At 37.8% G+C, this 21,262-nt stretch overlaps 1 protein-coding gene across 1 annotated transcript; it reads left to right on the plus strand.

Annotated features, from left to right (window-relative positions):
* Positions 1-58: 58 nt before the first annotated feature.
* On the plus strand, positions 59-19,598 carry sec16b (SEC16 homolog B, endoplasmic reticulum export factor). Its single transcript, XM_053499639.1, has 24 exons — positions 59-389; positions 2,278-2,569; positions 2,877-2,974; positions 3,067-3,157; positions 3,670-3,754; positions 3,935-4,055; positions 6,136-6,281; positions 6,413-6,474; positions 7,719-7,857; positions 8,112-8,354; positions 8,649-8,746; positions 10,596-10,677; positions 10,903-11,020; positions 11,246-11,357; positions 13,010-13,115; positions 13,666-13,803; positions 14,122-14,220; positions 15,031-15,112; positions 16,063-16,410; positions 17,226-17,254; positions 17,424-17,531; positions 17,642-17,734; positions 18,019-18,124; positions 18,552-19,598. The coding sequence occupies exons 2-24, from the start codon at positions 2,286-2,288 to the stop codon at positions 18,587-18,589; spliced, it is 2,826 nt and encodes a 941-aa protein (XP_053355614.1). The 5' UTR covers positions 59-389; positions 2,278-2,285; the 3' UTR covers positions 18,590-19,598.
* Positions 19,599-21,262: the final 1,664 nt, after the last annotated feature.

The raw sequence follows: 21,262 nt of genomic DNA on the forward strand, positions 1-21,262 counted from the left end.
GTAAATGTTCCTGAAGGCCTCGCGCGCGCAGCGGTTCCGCGCGACGTGGCGCCTCAGGGTCCTCCTCATCTGTGAGGTGTGTATGATGAACGCTCGGTATGTTTACTGCGTCTGATGTTTGCGCGTGAGCCGTGAGGAGCTGCACAGCTGCTGTAAGTCTGAGAGGCAGCACCACTGGATTTGCAGCTGACCTGCAGTCTTCTCTTAGTGACTTTAGTGACTCTTTGGAGAGAGAGAAAGTAGGGTGTGCGTGCGTGCGTGTGCGCGCGTTGTACTTTGACTCTGTGAGCAGGTCCATGGGTCACTGCAGTGTGAGGCTGTGATTTGAAGTGTCATGATGTGGCAATGTGTATTCACTAGGAGACACAGAAAGGGACTTTTGCGGAACTGTAAGTGTACACATCTGGCTTTCTCATTTCTTGACATCTGCTTAACTCTGCTCGCACTCTGCTGCGGATGTAGTTTGCTTAACTGTTACGTTACAGTATAACTTTATGATTTTTGTTAGTTTTTCCCCCTTTTCCCTGAAACACTTTGTAACACAATTTAACTTCTAATATTATTTCATTTATTACTTCCCAACTTTCTTCTCTCCTGTTGGATTTTGTTTTTCGTCACTGAGTTTCTTATTAGCAGGAGATAAACACCAAGGTCTTTTGCTGGTCTTCAGGAATAAACAGTTTTTATCACAGAGGCAAAAACATCATTGTTCTGTTTTGTTCCATTCTATTCTAATAAATGATCTGCTTTACAAATTCACCGAAATTGTAATCACGATACATTATATCTTTGGTTTCCGTCACATTTCTAAATCTTTGCATGATCATGAGATTTACAGTAGCTGAATGCTCCAGAGTAAACAAACAGCATTCATTATACAACAGTAAATTCCGCCCGAGCAAACTGATTGGATGAGAAGCATTCCGCGATTGGTGATAATGTACAGTAACACCACTGGGACGTCCAACTAGATGCATTACAATCATTAATTACACTAACTTTCGGTCGCAGCATGGGTGAAAGTACGTCTGTACGGTCTACTATACATATATATAGAGGAGAGAGCAACTGTTTGCTGAAACTCGCATTCAAAACCAGTCACATAAGCACTTTCTCTAAGAAAACAAACCAGATTACATTGGTAAACATTTTTGACTATTTGGACTTAATAATTCTAAAATGCTTCTAAGTTGCCTGAAACGCCTTCAAACTGTCCGCATTGTTTTATTTACGACTGCGAAGCTAATTAGCTTCTAACACAAGGCTGATTTTTAAATCTCTTTCCAACACCTGATTAAATGCACTACTTTTTGTGTGTGTTTAACAGTGTATTGTACACCCTTAACACTGTTCGGGATTCAACCCCAGAACACAGAAGTTAACAGAGCTGATATTTTAAAGCGTAATAAGTGGAAACTTTCCTGCCTGTTAATCACACTTGCGGTCGCCAGCTCTGCCTGTTGCGGAAGTATATGTGTTGCTGGAGGAAAATAGCTGGTTAAATAAAGAAACAAATCATAATCAAGTCTGGTGTTTGTATAAAAGCAATCATAATCAAATAAATGGTGTTTGTATAAAAGCAATATAACTCTCGTGGTCATGCTGTTATGCTGAATATCAGCATGGCTGTGACATCTTTGGCACTAGGGCTGTGTGTTCGTGCCACAACCATGCTGATATTCCAGCACAACACACTCCCTTTTCTAACTGATATTAGAGAACTTCCTACACTTAGGCTTAATTTTGCAGAAGATTTTCTATTGTTAAAAAAAGAAGTAATAAATTCTGCTTAAACTATAGTTAATTTTTGCAGCTCTTTTTTCCATTCTACTTTTCTCTATTAAAGCATAGTCTAGTGTAATTACATGTACAAAATGCTATATCAGTTAAATATTTTTTAGATGCACTGGTGTTACTCCAAGTTCTGTAGACGTAAGAACAACAGATTTCAATCTCAATGCATGTTCAATTGATGTCAGCCATGTAATTGATCAGAGAAAGAGCAGATTTCAAATCATTAAAGTATTTCTGCTATATCCTGTCACATTGACTGCACCCATTCTCTAAGTGCAATAATTATTGCTGTAAAACAAAGCTTATGCTTAGAATGATTTTTTAACATTTAGTGCATTCAATTGGACATCGGTCGTCATTTGTAATATATCGAGTCCGTTCAATTCTCTCCAAATTACTGAAATATTATGTTTTAATAAACTTTTTCCTTGTAGCAGTGTATCTTTGTAGTCTGACAGGTTGTTTTGGCTGGCTTTACCACAGAGCTAATAATGGAGTTTAGAGGGCCGAACTGGAATGACCAGTGGCCACAGAGCCAGCGCTCGGATCACAGAGTCAGAGATGAGCAGCACAGGTCTCATCAAGCAGGACAACAAGCCCATTATCCTCCCCCAGATGTAAGGGACAGTGAGAGACGATGGTATGCCCCAGATCCGCGCTACATGTACTACATGAGCGGGCCGCCGCCTCCTCCTCCTCCTCCTCCTCCTGTAGAGTTTAACACCGCATACGGGAGTCAAACATACACACCCGAACGAGCTCGATCACACTCCAGGTTAGTACAGTTACAATATGTGTGCTTACAATCTGCAATGCTGCCATGTTACTAGAGACACTTACAGTATGGCTATCTTTTATTATTGACCATTTTATCAAATACAGTACACCTACCATATCCAGAAAGTCACTATACAGCTATATACTTAATGGCTGTAATCCATCTGTAGATATGCACAATGTTTTAGGCCTGCATCTGATGAATCTGATTAACTGTTAATCAATGTTAATCAGACCAGCACTGACCAGTTACTAAATTACTATAAGTATGAGAAGTGTGTTTCTAACAATTATGATCTGTTTAGGCAAGGATATGAGTATCCTCCTCAGAACTACTGGGATTACAGGAATGACTTCAGCTATTACGATCATGGGTACTACGGAGGCCATTATGGATACCCAGGTATTTACATAAGCATATGCAAGTAGTTTAAATGATTAAACACCAGAGTACCTACTAAATGCAATTTGCCCAATCTACTCCTGTAAATGCAGCAGCCTCAGATGCCAGTGGATGGTCAGCGCAGGGATGGAGGCCAGAGGGGCATCAGGAGTTTGTAGGAGCCACATACGCACATCAGCATGGGTCAGATTATTTTTCCATTATTTTGCAGTGTTTTGCTGTTTGTAACAGGTGTACAAGTGTTAATCAAGGCCACAATAGTGATTATGTGGCAGTAGTAGGCTTTATCTCATAATTGTATTGTATAATTTCTAGTTCAGAACCTAAAACACTCAGACTCCAGCGCCGCCTCAGGATTATTTGTACAGCCAGCAGAGCTGAGCTCTAGTACTATATTTTATGAAAATATACAGTACCTCCTAACATATTATTACTCTTACTATTATGTAAAATTTTAATATATTGAAAAATTCCTGTGGTTGTCAACACAGAACTATATCCTTAATATTCAGTCACATTTCCTTTAGATAAATTAACTGAGAATGTAAAATATGTAGAATAAGACATATTGTTTACTGATCTGTGCTGTTAAAGAAGGGTTCTCCAACTCCACTTTATATCATGATTTTGCCTGATTTAGCGTAAAGCCATAGCTGTAACTTGAGACTTGCCTTTTTTTTTACTTAACAACATAGGTATGAGCTCAGACGAGACAGCGGTCAGTATGATGGTGGTGTTTCTGTAAGAGAAAGCATGGACACCAGGAATGAAGCTTGGGAGGTTAGCTGCATCCTCCCTGTCCTACTACAACCATGTCCCATTTATGCATAACTGTAAAAATAGTTGTGAACTTAATTGCTGTATTTTAGTTTTTTCATATGCTTTAAAATGATTATTAAACATTAAACTTCCCTTGTGTTGAGCTCTCAGGTTAAACCAAATGTAATATATCTTCCACAGGTGCCTGAACCTGGAGGTCTGGCCAGCTCTAAAACCTCTGGTCTGTCGTCCAGTACCTATGAACTCAGCCAGTACATCAATGGAGAGGATCAAAGCGATGCTCCGCCTCCAAATTACTCAGGTAACTGTGGGCAGAGTAAACATACGTACACAACATTCCCAAACATTAGGCACGTGCCAGTTTGATTTGTACTGTTATTCCTTAAGCATTTAAGAATTTTTTAAATATCCTGATTCATAATGAAGTTTTGTATTTTATTTTTAAATCAGAGTTTAGTATATCGCAGTTCTGTGTATCGCAGCACCCGTACTCGCATATAGTTTTATTCAAAATGATTTTAAGCACATAGCTGAGCAACTCAAGGTTGAGTTCCTTGCTTCAAAGAAACAGTCCGAAGTTTTTTGACCTTACAGTGGAACCTTGGATTACGAGCATAATTCGTTCCGAAAGCAGGCTCGCATTCCAAAAAACTTGTAAACCGAATAAAATTTTTCCATTAGAAATAATGTACACTCAAATTATTCGTTCCACAGCCAAAAAATAAATACATAAAAAATAATTAACACCAAATAGTAAGTAAAAATAAAATATTAACCTGCACTTAACCCTAAATAAAAATAAATCCTGACAGATAAGTGTTTCCGTTTGTGCGCGTAGACGCTGTGTATGTGTGTGTGTGTGAATCTAAAGTAAGCTCCCCTCTCCCCCTTCTCGTCTTAAACAGTTACCTTTTCTCCACTCTTTTTACACATGCGCGCACACAACGTAAACACTGTTTTATTAGAAAAATAAACAAGAAATCTCTCTGATGACACTCGAATGAGTGACACAATAACGGAGTCACTGCTGTAAAGTAAAAATAAAACGAATTAACATGCACTTTACCTTTAAAAAGAATTGTGACAGAGCAGTGTTTCTGTGTAGAGCAGTGAAAAAGAGAGTGTGTGTGTCTGTGAAGACGAAAGTAGGAGGGGTCTGTGTGTGTGTGTGTGTGTGTGTGTGTGTGTGTGTGTGGCATGGTGTCCAATGACGCACGCGCACACAGACACACACACAGCAGGCAAAGCCTTAAGGAGAGAGAGAAAATGGATCTTTAACCTTTCTAATGAGATTTGCTTTTGCTTTACACGCGCACTGTACACACACAGACACAAAATAAAATATGTTTTACACACACACATGCTCACAGTGTTATACTAAACAGTACACGCGTGCACAGATGTTGATTATACCAGTGAGAGACACGCACTAAGACCCAGCAGGGGAGACGCCTACCCACCATTCCGCAGCACAAGAGAGAGAAAAAACGTTGGTTCAGCTGTGATCACATGACGCTTGGCGTCAAAACAAGAAGCGCATGCGTCATACATGATACTCGGTACTCGTAAACCAAGTAAAAATTTATTAAAGTCTTTGCTCGTCTTGCGGAACACTTGCAAATCACGTTACTCGCAATCCGAGGTGTGTGTGTGTGTGTGTTTCACTGTACTATCCTCTTAATCCACAACAATAATGAGATTTTTTTTCACCCCTTATTTATAAAGGATATCTAGGTGCAGCTGCTAAGGTATAGATTTTATTTACAGAAGTCTATATAAGAATCTGAGTATCATATTTTTTTAAATGGTGGGCATCTATTTGTAAATTAAATAAAAAATGTTCATATAAGGAAATAGGATAAGGGACAGCTTTTTATTTAACGCAACAGTCCGTGGTTAGTATTTACCAGTCACTTTATATGTTTTACTTGAGGCAAGCAAACATTTTTATAAACATATTGTTCTGGTGTTAAGTTTGCTTCTCACGGGTCATCAGCTTTTTGCATCTAAAACAAGAAAAAAATCCATCAACCATCACCATGTATGGTTGAATTCTTCCATTTGGGCCAATTAATTTTTTTTACTACAATCCAGCTCTGGTAGAGTTCCCTTGGTAGCCGATTAAGATCACTGCAGACAGTCTTGAACCAGATAGTACTGAGTATGACTGCTGTGCTCTCACCTGTTAAAGCAAACACACCGAGGTTACACTCAATCAGATTCGGTCACATACTGCATATGTAAAAGCACCATAAGAGCCAAACAGTGGCAGGATTTTAAACTTCACCTTTTACTTACTAAAACAAAGCCTTAACTACTAAGTTACCTCTGTCCTTATTTTTCAGTAATCTTCTAATTATGTATTCTTATGCTATTACCAGAGGCTGTTTCCAAGTCAGTGGCTCCGCTGAAGTTCTGTGTTCCTCATGTGGCTTTGAGCTTTGGGCCTGCAGGACAGCTGGTGAGAGTCACTCCTTCTTTGCCATCTCATGGAGAACCTGCTCAGGTGGAAATCCACAGCCTGGAGGTACGTCACCATGAGTCAATTGACCTATTAACCAAATAGCTGTTGATGAAACGAGAAAATTTGTATTAAATGATAAAAGTACTCTAAAGTGTTGATATAATATGTACGATATAACAATTTGACGTGTATAGGTTATACTGAGTGACACATGTGAGCAGAATGATATGCGAAGCTTTCCCGGACCACTGGTAAGGTAGGTTCTGTTTCCAGTACTGGTCTTTAGGAGCAAGTCTGCTCCTTATTCACTGTGGTTACATATACAACCTCATTAACTGTAATCACTCTGTTGCTTTCTATACTTGAGTGGTATATCATAAACAATCCTTCTGTGGGAGAGTGTTTGTAAAAGGGTAAACATGCACCAATCAGTTTAGAAACAGGGAAACCTAAATACCTTATTAAATATATCGAAAGCGGAATAAAGACATGACAGACAAAATTTTATTGCCTATTAAAACATAAGGGGTCTCAAAATGCACTATGCAAATACAGGTCATGCAGGACTAGAGAATAGGGGCGGGCATGTGTACATATTTTTTTTTCATATACGAGGGATATTTAAATTAAAAAAAGGTCAAAGTCAAACCAGGACTTTTGGTTATGCATAACAGAACACAGTTATGATAATTTACCTTGATTTCTCTATATAAGCCTCTGCTACGCTAATGCACTTATCCCAGTGTTTCACAAGCGCTTGTACCATCAAGGTGCAAGATTTTATTAGTATGCTGGAGCCATGATCGGACTGCCTGCTTCTCGTCTAAAACGCTGGCCTCCCAGGAACTCCTTTAATGGTCCAAATGTGGAAATCACTTGAAGGTTAGGACTATATGGGAGATGGGACAGTACTGTAACTTCCAGCTGATTCCAGTTCCCACAGACAGATGCATCTCATGCACAAGTTGAAAAAGGATCCACAAGTTGTCAGGGATCAGGCCATCTACTTGCTATATGTCACAGCAGTGTACTGTGCTTTCAGACCTCTGTAAATATCAATAGGCTCTACAATTTCATTCACAATAAATGTAGTTTTTATGTCCTGGTTTGACTTGCCGACCCTTGTCATCATCATCAAGGTAGAAGTTATGATATATATTTTGAGCGGCCATGTCTATCGGTTCTTTATTCATCATAGGAAATATGGTCTCATTCTTTGGTGACTGTAAATAAATTCACTCACAAAAATTTTAATCTGGTTTTAGCTACAAGTCATGTACAGTCATGTACAACTATACTGTATATATATGTATGTATATGTATAACTATACATTTCTGCTTCCTTGGTTACTCTGCATAACTGTTTTTGTCATTGCTTAATGTGTTATATTCTTCAATCTAATCTGCACTGTGTTTCTGTATATTGAGAAGCAGAAATGATGTGCCAGTTGTTCACATTTATATTTGAGCATTTACATATTTTCGTTATTCTTCATGTAGGGAGGATCTGCATAAGGTGGATGTCATTAATTTTGCCCTGCAGATGGCTGATGCTTGTCTGAAGTATGAAACCTCACACAAGGCTTCCTCTGCCTCCCTCCTGTGGCAGCTGCTGGTATTGCTGTGTAGACAGAATGGGGTAGGTGTGATTTGATTGATTAAATATGGGGTAAAGGTGAAAGTCTTGCATTTTTGTCTAAAACATTTTGTTAAACTGGATTAAATATTTTCGGGCTTTACATACTTCCCTCAGCTTGGGGATAGTTTTCTGATTTCAGTCATGTTTTCGTACATGAAAACAGCATTTCTGTGCTTTTAAAAATTAAAAAGTCTCTAAACCTTATGAGTGCTTATCCTGGGCCGATAAGGTGACATTGTGTGCGTGTTGTGCAGAGAATTGTGGGTTCAGATATTGCTGAACTTCTGCTTCGAGGGAGCTGCTCTGTAGGAGTGTGTGAAGGAAGTAGCGAGCAGTCAGACGTGGGCAGCTTGATTGATCTGAATGAAAGTCCAAAGCCAGAGGCGGACAGCTTTAACACTTCTGATCTCCTAACCGGAAACCCGCTGAGTGATGAAGAGACTTCAGAACAAAAGATCCAGAACTACACCAAACTCCTGCTGGCTGGAAGAAAGAAGGTTATTTACTGTAATGACTTTGTCTCTGTGCTGTCTGATCTCTTCTGTGTTATAACACAGTGTGTAAGATAAGGGGTTGATTAGCTTATGCTTTGTAATAGTTTTGTCTTTTCCATATTGGCTAAACTGTATATTTATTTTACTTGCCGGCTATGTTAGTCTTTTAACTACATCACAAAACAAAATATTTGATGCATGATGAAAAGAAAAAACTTAATTTTTTTCACTTGTATTATATTATAATTTGTGTTGCATAAACTTTAAACCTTCTAAAAGCACCTCTCATCCTCATAGGAAGCACTGGAGTCAGCCATGCGGAGTGGCTTATGGGGTCACGCTCTGTTTCTTGCCAGCAAGATGGACAGCAGGTCCTACAACACTGTACTAAGCAGGTGTGTGTCAGTGCATGTTCCTGTTCCTGTTTCTGTTCTAAAAACGCATATGGGTGCATTGTGTGCATTCTTCAGATTAATACTTGTTGACTTAATAATGACTTCTGTTTTCAGCAGCGCTGTTTTTCTTGTCAGTGTTTTCTAGCATTGTCTAAAATACTTAAACAGATATAGATATTGATAATCATCTTGCATCACAACTACAACAGGTACAGGGGCTACCTCAAAACTGTAGCTGTTATTTATAGTCGCTTGTTAACATGGATTCTTGCTATTGCTGATTGATTTTTTTCCTCCTCTTCATTTTATTGTCCTCACTAATATTTATAGCCCTGCTTAAAAGAAGCAGGACATTTAAATACTTTAATTACAGGTAAAATCCTATTGCATTTCCTAAACTAGTGAAGTAGCTAAAATCCCTCCTCAGTATAATAATTCCACACACACATTTTAACATACGTTGCATCTTAATTGTGACCTGTAACTCCACAACTTGTGGAATTCACAATTAAGCCATTTGTAGGGAAATCTTAATTCTACTTAATAAAATAACTTACTGTGTGTTAGAGCAGTGAATGAAAAACATGACTACACTCCACACATACCGACACAAAGCCGAGTTAACTAGATGGCACAGTAGCATGCTGTGCCAGCCAGTAAATCATTTCAAGCATGTGGACTTGCTGTGGCCTTCCAGCTGGCACAGTCGCACAATCTGTAATGCAGAGTCGAGCATTCTGTCCAAAAAGTAGCTCATGTGACTGGCAAAATGCAACGTCTTTATAATAATCTCACTGGCATGTCTGGCTTGTAATGGGATATTTTGCTGCCTATAAACACTGCAGTGATGGAGAAATGTGTACACTTGTTGGCTGAGACATGTGTAAGTCAGCTGTACTGTATGTAAGTCTGGACTTCAGCATGAACTTGATTTCTGCATGGAGTCTTGTATCAGCCGCTGAACTGGCTGTGGTATCTAAAAAGCATTTGATGGACAGTAATGAGTTGTGATCTCTTATTTTAAGAGTTGTTTTTACACTATGATCCTGAGCTCAGGATACTGTCTGTGAGTAATTTTATGCATGTTCTCCTTGTGACTGTGACCATCACACAATGTACGGGTTCCTCCATGTTCTCCTGCTTTCTACTAATAATTCAACTTACTTATTAATAATTATTATTTTTTATTTTTTTTAATAAATGTGTATTAGCTAGTGTAGATTATTATACAAAACATTGTGAATAATCTCAACACAGTTCATTTTTGGTGCAGCCAGACTTTTCTCTCCCCTTTTAATGTCTAACAAGATAAGAGACACCCGTAGAGGGATCTTTATCCACTACTCCTTGCAAAGCTGTACAATCTGCTTTAAATGCTTAGATTTGAGCAGGTTCAGTTGGATTTAAACCTAAAGAATATGATGTTGGGTGTGTAAGAGTTATTTTATCTCTTACAACAATTTCTGAGTTGATATGGATATAATTTCTGGGTCATTTTTTAAATATTAATCCATAACCAAGTCTTACACTTCTGACAGAGGCGACTAGGCTTTGGCCTAACAAATGGTGGTACTGGGGAGTATTCATGAATTTGTCATTGGGCTCCTGAACCACTTGGTGCAAACAGCCATGACGTATCACTTATTGTGTTTTAGGGCTTTTTCTTTTTGTTCAGTATCTCTTTTCCCCCAAACATGACAGTGACAAAGTAGAATGTTCACCACATGATCGTGTTTCAGTTATAGTTCTATTTAAATGCCACTTTTTTTAAATATGATATTTATGAAACCCATTTTAAAAGAAACGTGTGTGTGTGTGTATGTGTGTGTGTGTGTGTGTGTGATGACAGGTTTACAGGGAGTCTATCTCCTAGTGACCCACTCCAAACCCTTTTTCAATTACTTTCTGGGAGGATGCCAGCTGTTGCCATGGTAACATTCCAAAGTATTTGTCTTTTCAGAATTAGATTTACACTGGATCAATGTTTTTAACTGTATTCTTGTATGTATTGGATCCATCAGATTCCTACTCAAACCATGCTGATTATACTCCTCATATATCCTCTCTTTGTATCCTTTTTCTGTCCTCTCCCCTCCTCTTCTCTTCCTTCTTTTTCTCCTCTTCCTCGTCTCTTCCCTTCCTTTTGCCCCCCCCAGTCCTATAGTAAGGAGAAGTGGGGTGATTGGAGGCCTCATCTTGCTGTTATGTTATCCAATGAAACAGGAGATTCTCACATGCACTGCAAGTCAATTATCAACTTTGGTGAAACACTAGGTAGGTACAAAATTACAAGCATGAATCTGTTCATCACATTTTAAAGGTGCTAGATCTGCTCTAATAGTTTTCGACCTTCAGTCCTGCACAGTCACCTACTTTAGAGCATGTACTCGTCTCACACACAAACTTCATTCAATACTAAGTTCTGAAACAAATGCATATAGACTCCCAACAGATCCAACACATTTTTGAGACAGGATTTAGCTGATGTTTCTGTGTTAGCTTCCAGAGGCCTGCTCCATGCAGCTCACATCTGCTACCTCACGGCTCACACGCCCTTCGGCTGGTACACAAACAAAGCACAGCATCTGGTGCTACTGAGCAGCAGTCATAGGTAAGGCTTAAGGATTACACTTACTGAGAACATTTTACTCTCAAGTCTCATTCATTATTCAGTAGATAAATTAATTTGAATACCATAGCCTCCAAGCTAGAAACTCTAATATATCCTCCTAAAACACATGGGACTATTTGACTTAATGGTATACAGTTGTGGATAAGTAATAACTCATAATCTTATTATCTTTTGGTACCCAGAAGTCTTTCCTCTCTGTGGTTCCTCTCTAGCGTTTTTCCTCAGGTTGTCTCAGGGAGATTTTCTCTGCCCCTGTTGCTTGCTCTGGCTTGCTCATTAGGGATCTAAGTGTGAGTCTAATGTTGTATCTGGATTCCTGTATAGATTTTTGACTATGTCTATTATTGGAATTGCTAAATAAATTAAATACAGTTGTATTGAGCTCCAATGAATGGCATGGTGGTGTAGTGGTCAGCACTGTTGCCTTCCACCTCCAGAGTTCGGGTTGGATTCCTGCCTCAGGTCTGTGTGCATGGTGTCGGCATGTTCTCTCCGTGCTTAGTGGGTTTCCTCCGTGTGCTCTGGTTTCCTCCCACAGTCTAAAGACATGCAGGTTAATCTAATTAGTGTTTCCAAATTGCCCATAGCATGCAAGTGTGTGTGTGTGTGTGTGTGTGTGTGTGTGTGTGTGTGTGTGTGTGTGTGCGTGTGATGAGTAAGGTTCCACTAGGGATGGGTCGTTCAAGAACGATTAGTTCTTTTTGAAAGAGGCTTTAACATGACTCAGAAGAACAAGTAGTCTCAGAGTGATTTGTTCATTTTCTACTGGGTGCGCATACGCAAAACATTGCATAACATCCTTAGGAAACAGTAAATAAGTAGTTACCTTTCAAGTCTGAATCAGTGGTTCTTCATGTGACTTCCATAGACGCTATGCAGTGCAATAGATTTAAAATAATGAATGCCTTGAACAAAAAGACTCACAAGAAAAAACGCTCGCTTGTGTTTCCTGTGTAATGCACTGCATAGCGTCTATGAGAGTCACTTGACAAAAGAATGAACAGTTCAGACCAAAAAATATAAGATTATAAAAATATAATATACTGGAACTATAGCCAAAATTTGGGTATTTAGACGTGTTGGTGGTCTGTTTATTGACACTGATACATTTTATTTTATTTCGGTTTAAAAGAACGAAATGAACTAAATGACTAAAAAAAAAGATTTGTTTATTTTAATAAACAAGATTCAAAGAACTAAGTCACTGAAATGATCCAAACTTCCCATCACTAGTGAACACTAATGTATATGTTCCTTTGTAGTTCATTTCTTTAATAGCTTTTTCTGATGTGTTTAGTAATTTCAATAATAAGAAAAGGAAGTTTACCGTTAAGTACAGTACAGTAAAACTCAGACACATTATTTGGATCTCCAGACAAGTATGTTAATGATGATGAATGCTGCAAGTAAGTTTCTGACCTAATCGTCGATCAAAGTGCTCAGTGACTTATTAGCGATCTGTACACCAAGATTATTGATTATACTAAATCTGCTTTATGACTGTAACAAAAAAAATTTGGTTAGTACTGTATGTCTCCATTAAATCTGGCACAGGAGACATCATGCTTGTAGTAAATGCTTTTTTGAAACTTTGCACTAATTTTTCTCTTGTCGATATGATAATACTGCAGTGCTTCCTTTCCTGACTTCTGTCATAATTCAGCCATTCGCTGCACTGAGGTGTTTGAATACAGCCAGAGACTAGGGAACCCAGCCTTTATCATTCCTTCCTTTCTGGTATGTATGCACTGTTCCCCTTTACTGTTTAGTACTGTTATGTCCAGAGGTTATTTTCTACCAGTAACAAATATTTGACTCTTAAATTATTTTAAATTAGTAGCTTAGTATTAATAGTGGCAGGTTTGGCTAATTGGTGTTCCCAAATTGCCCTTAGTGTGTGAATGGGTGTGTGTGTGTATGTGTGTGTGCCCTGCGATGGATTGGGCTCCTGTCCAGGGTGTACCCCGCCTCGTGCCCTAAGCCTCCTGGGATAGGCTTCAGGTCCCCGCGACCCTGAATACAGGATAAAGCGGTATAGAAGATGAGTGAGTGAAAGTGAGTGTTAATAGTAGTAGAGTGTGTTTATTACATTGATTTAACCAGTTTTAGCTAGATAGTTCAGTAACACAGATTCACATATACAGTTCAATAAACTGATTAGTTATTAAAATTGTTTAATTAATAAACTCTCACCTAATGAATCATTTGGTTAACTAAATTGTGATTAACTATACATGTTTGCCTATTTCCTGTCTATCTCACTGTTACTGTGTACATTGTTGTGCAGGTGTACAAGTTCCTGTATGCATGTCGACTGCTGGATTGTGGTCTGTTCTCACAGGCCTTCCATTACTGTGAGCTCGTAGCTAAAGCTCTGCTCACAGTACAAGACCCGCACATCGTACTTCTACAGGAGGTTACCAAGGTAATTCACCCTAATCAAGACACATAGCGGTTTGCACCCTATATTAGAGCCTGTAAAGAACAGGACACAACAACAAAAAGCAGTAGTGGCCATTTTAAACCTTAAATTTCTTTCTTTCTCTGTAAAAAGCTTGGAATACAAGCTTTGACGCCAGTGTGAGATGATTTAAGCACCTATTTTTCTGTCCTTGTTTGTCCAAACGATTACACAATATGTCTTTAAACAAATCACTATTTTATCCTGTTTAAAGTCATAAGTAATATCCAAAATACAGGCATATTTCAGAATAGAACATATATTTATTGTGTGCTTCCACAGATGGTGGACCGACTTAAACACTCTGAAACACAGATCAGTGAGACAGGTGTTGATCCAGACTGGCTGTCTCTGCTACATCAGCGTCTACAGGACCTGCAGGTGAATTCATACTCCATCTGTGCAATCATAATGACCATAGTTTACCGGTTGATTTGCTTCAACAACAGACAAGCAGGCTAGAGCTAGTAATCACACGTTGCTTTTTAACAGCTGTTTCACCTCAGTTTGTAGTGTTTAAAGCATGTCAGCTGAAAACTCTCATACTGTGGAACGGTAAACATTTAATGATTAAACTTAGATTTGGGTAAATAAAATCTGTTCAGATTACTTTTGCATGCAGCTGATGATGTTAAGACGTTTGGCAGGTGGAATGAAGTGACACCAAGTGAGATCACTATTTTTTCAAATTCAGCGTAATACCAGCTCTGATCTGTGATGTCTGCTAAACACATAAAACACCAATTTATATTCCTCAAAGACAAAGAGACTCTTGGGTTTTAATTTGTTTAATGCTGTGTGACATTGAAGCCTTTTCAATGAGTAGATAAAGCAATAGGCTAATCATGAAAATAATTATAATATGACGTTAGAGCCATGATTAATTACAAAACTTTTACTGTTCATAGTTGAGTAAATTTAAAAGCAAGTACTTTTAAACTTTTACTTAAGTGGAAAAGTAAATGGGGGACTTTTACTATTACCAGAGTGATATTTTACATAGGCTATCTCTACATTTACTTAAGTACAGGATTTGTGTACTTCTCCGCCACTGCTACATAATCAGTTCAATTTAAATGCTCTGTGCTCTGACATTTTAGTCCAACTACCAGACTCCCTGTCTGTTTATTTATTTTTTGCTCTGTTGTAATGTCTTATATACCATTCCCAATAAAGCATGTATATTTGTAGATTGGGAACTCATGCGGCAATAATTTGGACCCCTCCGCTGCTGAAGCCACTTCGGTACGAGAGGAGAGCAGGGAGTGTGCAGGTAACTTGGCGCCCCACAGTCTTTCCCCAATGGGAACATTCAATGAGTTATCACTTCCGCTAAAAGTCACTGTTACAATCCTGTTTGCCATTGGCTATTTATTGTGGAGAGACCATTAGGGTGTACCCTAAGGGACACTCAGCTGCATTACAAGTTGAAGTATAGTGTATTATATGGCCACTTAAAGTCTCAGTGGATCTGGTATTCATGACTGTAGAATTTCAAGAGTTCCTAGAGAGTACACTGAAACCCCCTCCATTGCTTTTACAACAGACCAAAATGTGGCCGAAGCAGTTGATTAAAGAATATAGGGGGGAAAAAGTGCTTATGATTTACAAAATCAATATTTGAATTGCTTTGTAGCTATAACTGCAGCTGTACATTACACCTCGGACATCCAAATTTATTTAGTGCGGTGGTAGTGGTTCAGTGTGTAAAGGCTCTAAGCTTCTGATTGGAAGGTCGGCGGTTCAAGTCCCAGCTCCGCCCTTAACCCTGTCTGCTCACGGGGCGCTGTATAATGGCTGACCCTGCACTCTGACCCCAGCCTACTCACAAGAAGCTGGGACATGCAAAGAATAAAGAATTTCACTGTGCAGTAATGTATATTTAATGAATAAAGGCTGAACATAAGTGTACTTAACTCAACAGGTTTGACTGAGTTTCTTCAGCAAAAAGATTATTTTATTTTCAGTTCAATTAAATTTGATATGTATAGCGCTTTTAACCATTGACATTGTCGCAAAGCAGCTTTACACAGTCAAAAGAATTATTTAAGTTTGTATAAGATGTGAACGTGTATGTATCAAAATGATTATTTTATTTATTTTGAAATCATCCTAAATTGTGATTTTATTGTTAGAAAACAATTGTTTATTTATTTATTTTTTTCTGTGTTTTAATCTGTCAGTAATTCAAAGCTATAAAGTAACCCCGTATGTTTTTTATAGATCCTAACGGAGGTGAACTTTCCACCAATGAGATGATCCATACTTTTCTTACAGAGGACGGTTATACTGGTTCAGGAAATGTGCATTATAATCAGTCTCAGTTTGCAGCACATGCCCATTCCTCCTACACCACAGAAGAACAGACTTACAGCCCTGAAACCCAAACATGTGCTTCGGAAGAGCAACTTCCTCCAATCTATGCTCCAATCCCCATGTATTCCCAGCAGAATTTGGACACTTCTGAATTCCCACTAAATTCCCACGCAATGCAGGATGGTGTCAATCATCCTGACACATCGTACCACCAGAGTGCACCCAGTCTGGATCCAGGAAGCCACAGTAATACAGGTTAGAATGATATTAGAGGTCACTGTTAGAAAACACGGGGTTGGTACTCTCTGGACTTGCAATGCCTGTCACCAACAGCCGTAAACACTGTCCGTGTGCTAGTGCCCGTTGTTAAATATCAGTGAATGTACATGCATGAATGTCCATGGCGCGTGTGTGCATGCATGTGCATGTTTGTTTCTTGCTGTGACTGCTAGTTAATGTTGCTGTTTTTGGTGAATATTTATGCTTGTTGGTAAATCTTTTTGTTGTTTAATATTAATGTGTTAATAAATTTTGAAGTTGATTAATGTAAGTGTTGCTGATTATCTTAGTGTGTGATTAAATTATAGTGAATGTTGGTGTTGGAAAATGTGGTGTGTAATGGTGAATAGTCATGGTGATTGGAATAGTGGAACAGGTGAATGATGGGGAAGGTTGATGTGTTTGGGGTGTTTGGTGTGTGAGGATGAATTTTGGTGTTGGTGTATAAGGGTGAATGGTGGTAATTATTATTGAAACGGATGGATGATGGTAAATGTTTGTTGTGTATGTAGGTAAATAGTGGTGAATGTTGGTGTGCAATGGTAAATATGGTGGTGTTTAATATTCGTGTGTGTTGGTAAATGGTGGTGATTATTAATACTGAAGTGTAAGTTAATGATTTTGAAAGTGAATGATTTAAATGCCTTTTAAAGTTTGATTAGTTTATCTAGTTTAGATTAGTTTAATACAATGTAAAAATGAACGTAATCCCTATAATGTGCTACACATAATGTATACTTGTACATCCTTCTTTATTAATTGTCTCAGTGGAAATGTTTTTGTTTTATTAGATGGTGATTTCTCCCCTTATAAAAGCACGGTAAGAAAAGAAATGTTATTTTGTCAGATTTCTTTAATGCAAAACAAAAAGTGTCACCATTAGGTCAAGAGAATCATTGCAAGAGAGTATTGTCATAGCATTTAAAATTACATATAGTTTGTCACTTTGTCTTACTAAATAAGATTTAAATAACTGTCTCTGTTTTAAGGAGAGTGCTCCTATGAATGGAACTGCTCTTGGTAGTGCTGATCTGGACATGACACCCCCTCCTACTGCACAGAATACACAGGAAACCACTATTCAGAAAAAAGAAAAGGTTAGTGTGTTAAATACTAATGATAGTAAATTTAAACAGCATTACTTATTACGCATGAGTTTATTACTCATAAACTCATTCTACTGTTTTGTGTTTTCCTTTTAAAACAGGAAACAAAGTCAGGGTGGTTTAGTGGATGGTTCAGGTCCAATCCTAAAGAAACTCCAGAGGATCAACATGAAGAACCCAAACCTGCTGTCAAGGTATTTATGCTACTGCTACTACTACTATCACTATTATTATTGCTCCAGATATCCAGATATATTTGATCCAAAATCTAGTGATAAACCCTTTCGGATGGGTTGAGACTGTTAAATCAGCAAAGATAGGGCTAATTCCATATAGTGCTCAAGGTATTGGAATGAGATGTTTAATAATCCTGTACGGATGTAAAAGTCGGGTTTTTGGCCATTGAATGTATGTGATGCATGCAACGTTGTTCGTGTTGGGTTCGTTTCTGACATCTTTTTCACAACTACTTTTTTAGGAGTCAACTCCCATTTCTACTTTTGGCACACCACCAAAGATCTCTTCCACCATGCTGCAATCTCAGACCCAAGCTGCTGGAATTAATCCCTTTTCTAGGAGAGCTGGTGAGTTTAGTTTGTATGTGTTTGTGTGTGGGCGGTGGGTGCTGGATCTGTGCCTGTGTGTGGGCACAATTCTCAGATCTCTATGATAAGAATGTCTCCCTTTTGATCCTATTTCTCAATGGTTATAACTCCATTCTTCTGCTGTCTTCAGAAAATATGATTCATCTGTTTAGTGCAGAGACTTTTACCCCTAATTTATTTAGTCAATACCTACATAGAAATTGTCAAGCTAGGATCAAAATCTAAAATGTCAATACACAGTGTATCAAAGCTCTGAAAGTTTGATAAAATCAAAGTTTACCAGTTGTCCTAAAAATAAGAAAGGTCATTTGTGGTTTATGTGTTTAATAAATCTATGGGGCTCATAAAAAAGTTGTCTTGAGGGCAAAAGCTGTTTTTGTTTTGATTATAGTTGTTTTTATTTTAGGTCAAAAGCCAGGGGCAGCTTTGGGCCAGGGTCCCTAATGCACCTCTGGGGTGTTCTCTCATGGGAGGGTTACAGGTGGTATTAACCTGCTGAGTTGGGATCAAAACATCTCAGGATTCAACATCAAACAGAAACCCGAATGATCCAAAGGAGCACCAAAATTCCCAATTATTATTATTTTTTTTTTACTATAATAAGGCAACAGATTTCAGAAATGTACACGATACACATTTTATGATACAACATTATCTGTTCATCAATGTTTATTCTCTATTTACTAGATGTGGATCTGGATTTGGCACTGAGAAATGAACAAAAATGCAAGGCTATCACATTTCATGAATTTTGTATATGAAAGTGTCTGTAATCTGTTCATCATATTCATTGTACATTTTTGAAGCTATGACACAATCCCAACATTTTGGAATCGATTTATTAAACATTTAATTTCTTTAGAGGAGGACAAGTGCCAGATGGTGAATTTAAAATAGGCGAGAACTATAACTGTTTAGCATCTTTCATTTGTTTAATCCAACATGACCAAAAAAGAATGGAAGTCCATTGAAAGCCTTTGTTAACTTTGAATACGCTTCTGTTCCATCTTCTATTGCTGGGAAGCTTATATTCTTTAGCATGCAGTAGTTTGTTGCTGTACACTTTAATTATGTAATTAAAACAGTATTGTCCTATAAGGGCTATTTATATATGAAAAATTAAATTAAAATACTCTTTCTGGCAAAGAGACATTTAAAAACTCAAGGTAACAAAATGTATACATTCTGTTTAATGATCAAATGTATGCACGTCAGTTAATAAATGCTGTGACTGAAGAAATACATTTTACAATTCTGAAATTAATTCAGTATAATGCACTATGAAAATGTGTAAAATTGTATAAAAATGTATAAAATACTTAGTGTTGGACAGTTGATGTACTATTACAGAAATTCAGAGCATTTTCTCTTTCACCAAGATAATTTATGTTACACTGTATTACCATTTGGCCTTGGATAATGATGGTGCACAATATTAAAGGAAAGGACTTCATTTTATGTACCTTATATTGATAATTTGTTAAGATAATCACCATGAGCCTCCACATGGCTCAATGAGTTGCTGGACTTCTTGAAGGCCCAGCTATATTAAGGGCACTTATACGGTTGGTATTCAACATCTCCCCCCTTGAGTCACGTCTTCATTCTCTTTCGGTTTTGAACTTGGCTCTTGTTACCTGGATGCCTGTGCTACATTATCTACTGTTGCTTTCGGTTGCGCTTTTGGGGCTGGTGCCAATTCAAACCCAGTTGAGTCTTCCTCGCGTTTCTCACTTAGGCTAGCAAGCTGGACACTTTCTCAGGCTCAAATCCAACCATCTGGATCTTATGAACATTTTTATTCTGATTTATTTCCAGCTGTGCATTACAGAACACTGGCTTTATCTCACTGCCACAGCCAGCAGAAGACAGTGATTGCTTAGTGTTAGTTTTGAGTTCACTTTCTATGGGTGTATACTCTTATCTTATTAATTATGGTCTTTCTGCTGCTCCTTTTTGACATGAAGGCTTTATCATTGAAGATGTGTGGCTTCAAGCTGTTGGAATTTTCGTTTCCATTTTTGTTTTTGGTTAGCACTGGTCTTGCAGTTCCCAGACAATTTTCACAATTTTATACAGTATGTCTGCCAGACTTTTGGAAAATAAAATGAAGATAAAAAATTATATCTACATTCTACCATAAAAAAAATTTAATAATAATAATAATCTCAGCTCGAAGTCCTTCTACACGATTCTCTAACACAGATGTATGCAATCATAGGAACAATTACTAAACTTTGTCACTTAAACAATGAAGGCAATTTAGGAATTCAGTTCCTAAATGATTAAACCCACCCGTTTTTGTTTTTGGGGGCTTGAAACTTGGTATCATCTTAGGCCAGGGGTGTCCAATTCTATCCAGAAAGGGCAGGTGTGGGTGCAGATTTTCATTCCAACTGAACAGAAGCCACACCTGAGTCCACCTGTTGAATATGTCGTGTACTTGGCTTTTAATAGACAGGTGTGAAATCTTGGCTGCAATGAGAGCCTGCACACACACTGGCACTTTCTAGATAAGATTGGTCACTCCTGACTTTTACTATAAACCATTATGTTTTAAGCATATTTTGGAATATCCTAGGGGAATTATATAATAATTTACCTTTGACTGTGTTGGGTATATTTATCTTTTTTAGTTGCTTTAGGATTAGAAATTCATTAACTTGGCTTTATTGAATATTTATCACATTTTTATTTCAACTCAGCGTTGAAGTGTGTAATATTTAAGCTTTACAGTGACTGCTTTTATATGAGATATTATTTTTTATACAATCAAATGCAATACAGGATTTTGTCCTCACATTACAACAATGTTCATAATGAAACTCTCTTAGTATTAACTAAAGGGAGTATACTTATTTAGATTTATTGAAGTTAATAAGCACCTAAAATCAAACCACACTAATAAAACAAAACCTATGGAATGTCATCCAGATTCTGTTATAAATTCCCATCGTTACATTTTACTACTGCTGCATAAATCAAAGCTGGCCTGTGCATTGTGTATATGTTTTTTTTTTTAAACCTTTCATACTACAGCTAGGAATATAATTTAAGTACCATTTTTTAAAACATTATAACATTTCAATTATGACTTCTTGTACAATTAAAAAAATA

The sequence above is a fragment of the Clarias gariepinus genome, chromosome 6 (assembly GCF_024256425.1).
Source record: "Clarias gariepinus isolate MV-2021 ecotype Netherlands chromosome 6, CGAR_prim_01v2, whole genome shotgun sequence".
NCBI lineage: Eukaryota > Metazoa > Chordata > Actinopteri > Siluriformes > Clariidae > Clarias > Clarias gariepinus.

Excerpts from the sequence above, each read along its gene's own strand:
- sec16b (XM_053499639.1), top strand. The coding sequence starts at position 2,286 with ATGGAGTTTAGAGGGCCGAACTGGAATGACCAGTGGCCACAGAGCCAG. Across the intron at positions 6,282-6,412 it reads TGGAAATCCACAGCCTGGAG|GTTATACTGAGTGACACATG; the intron begins GTACGTCACCAT and ends TGACGTGTATAG. Across the intron at positions 15,113-16,062 it reads GGAGAGCAGGGAGTGTGCAG|ATCCTAACGGAGGTGAACTT; the intron begins GTAACTTGGCGC and ends TGTTTTTTATAG.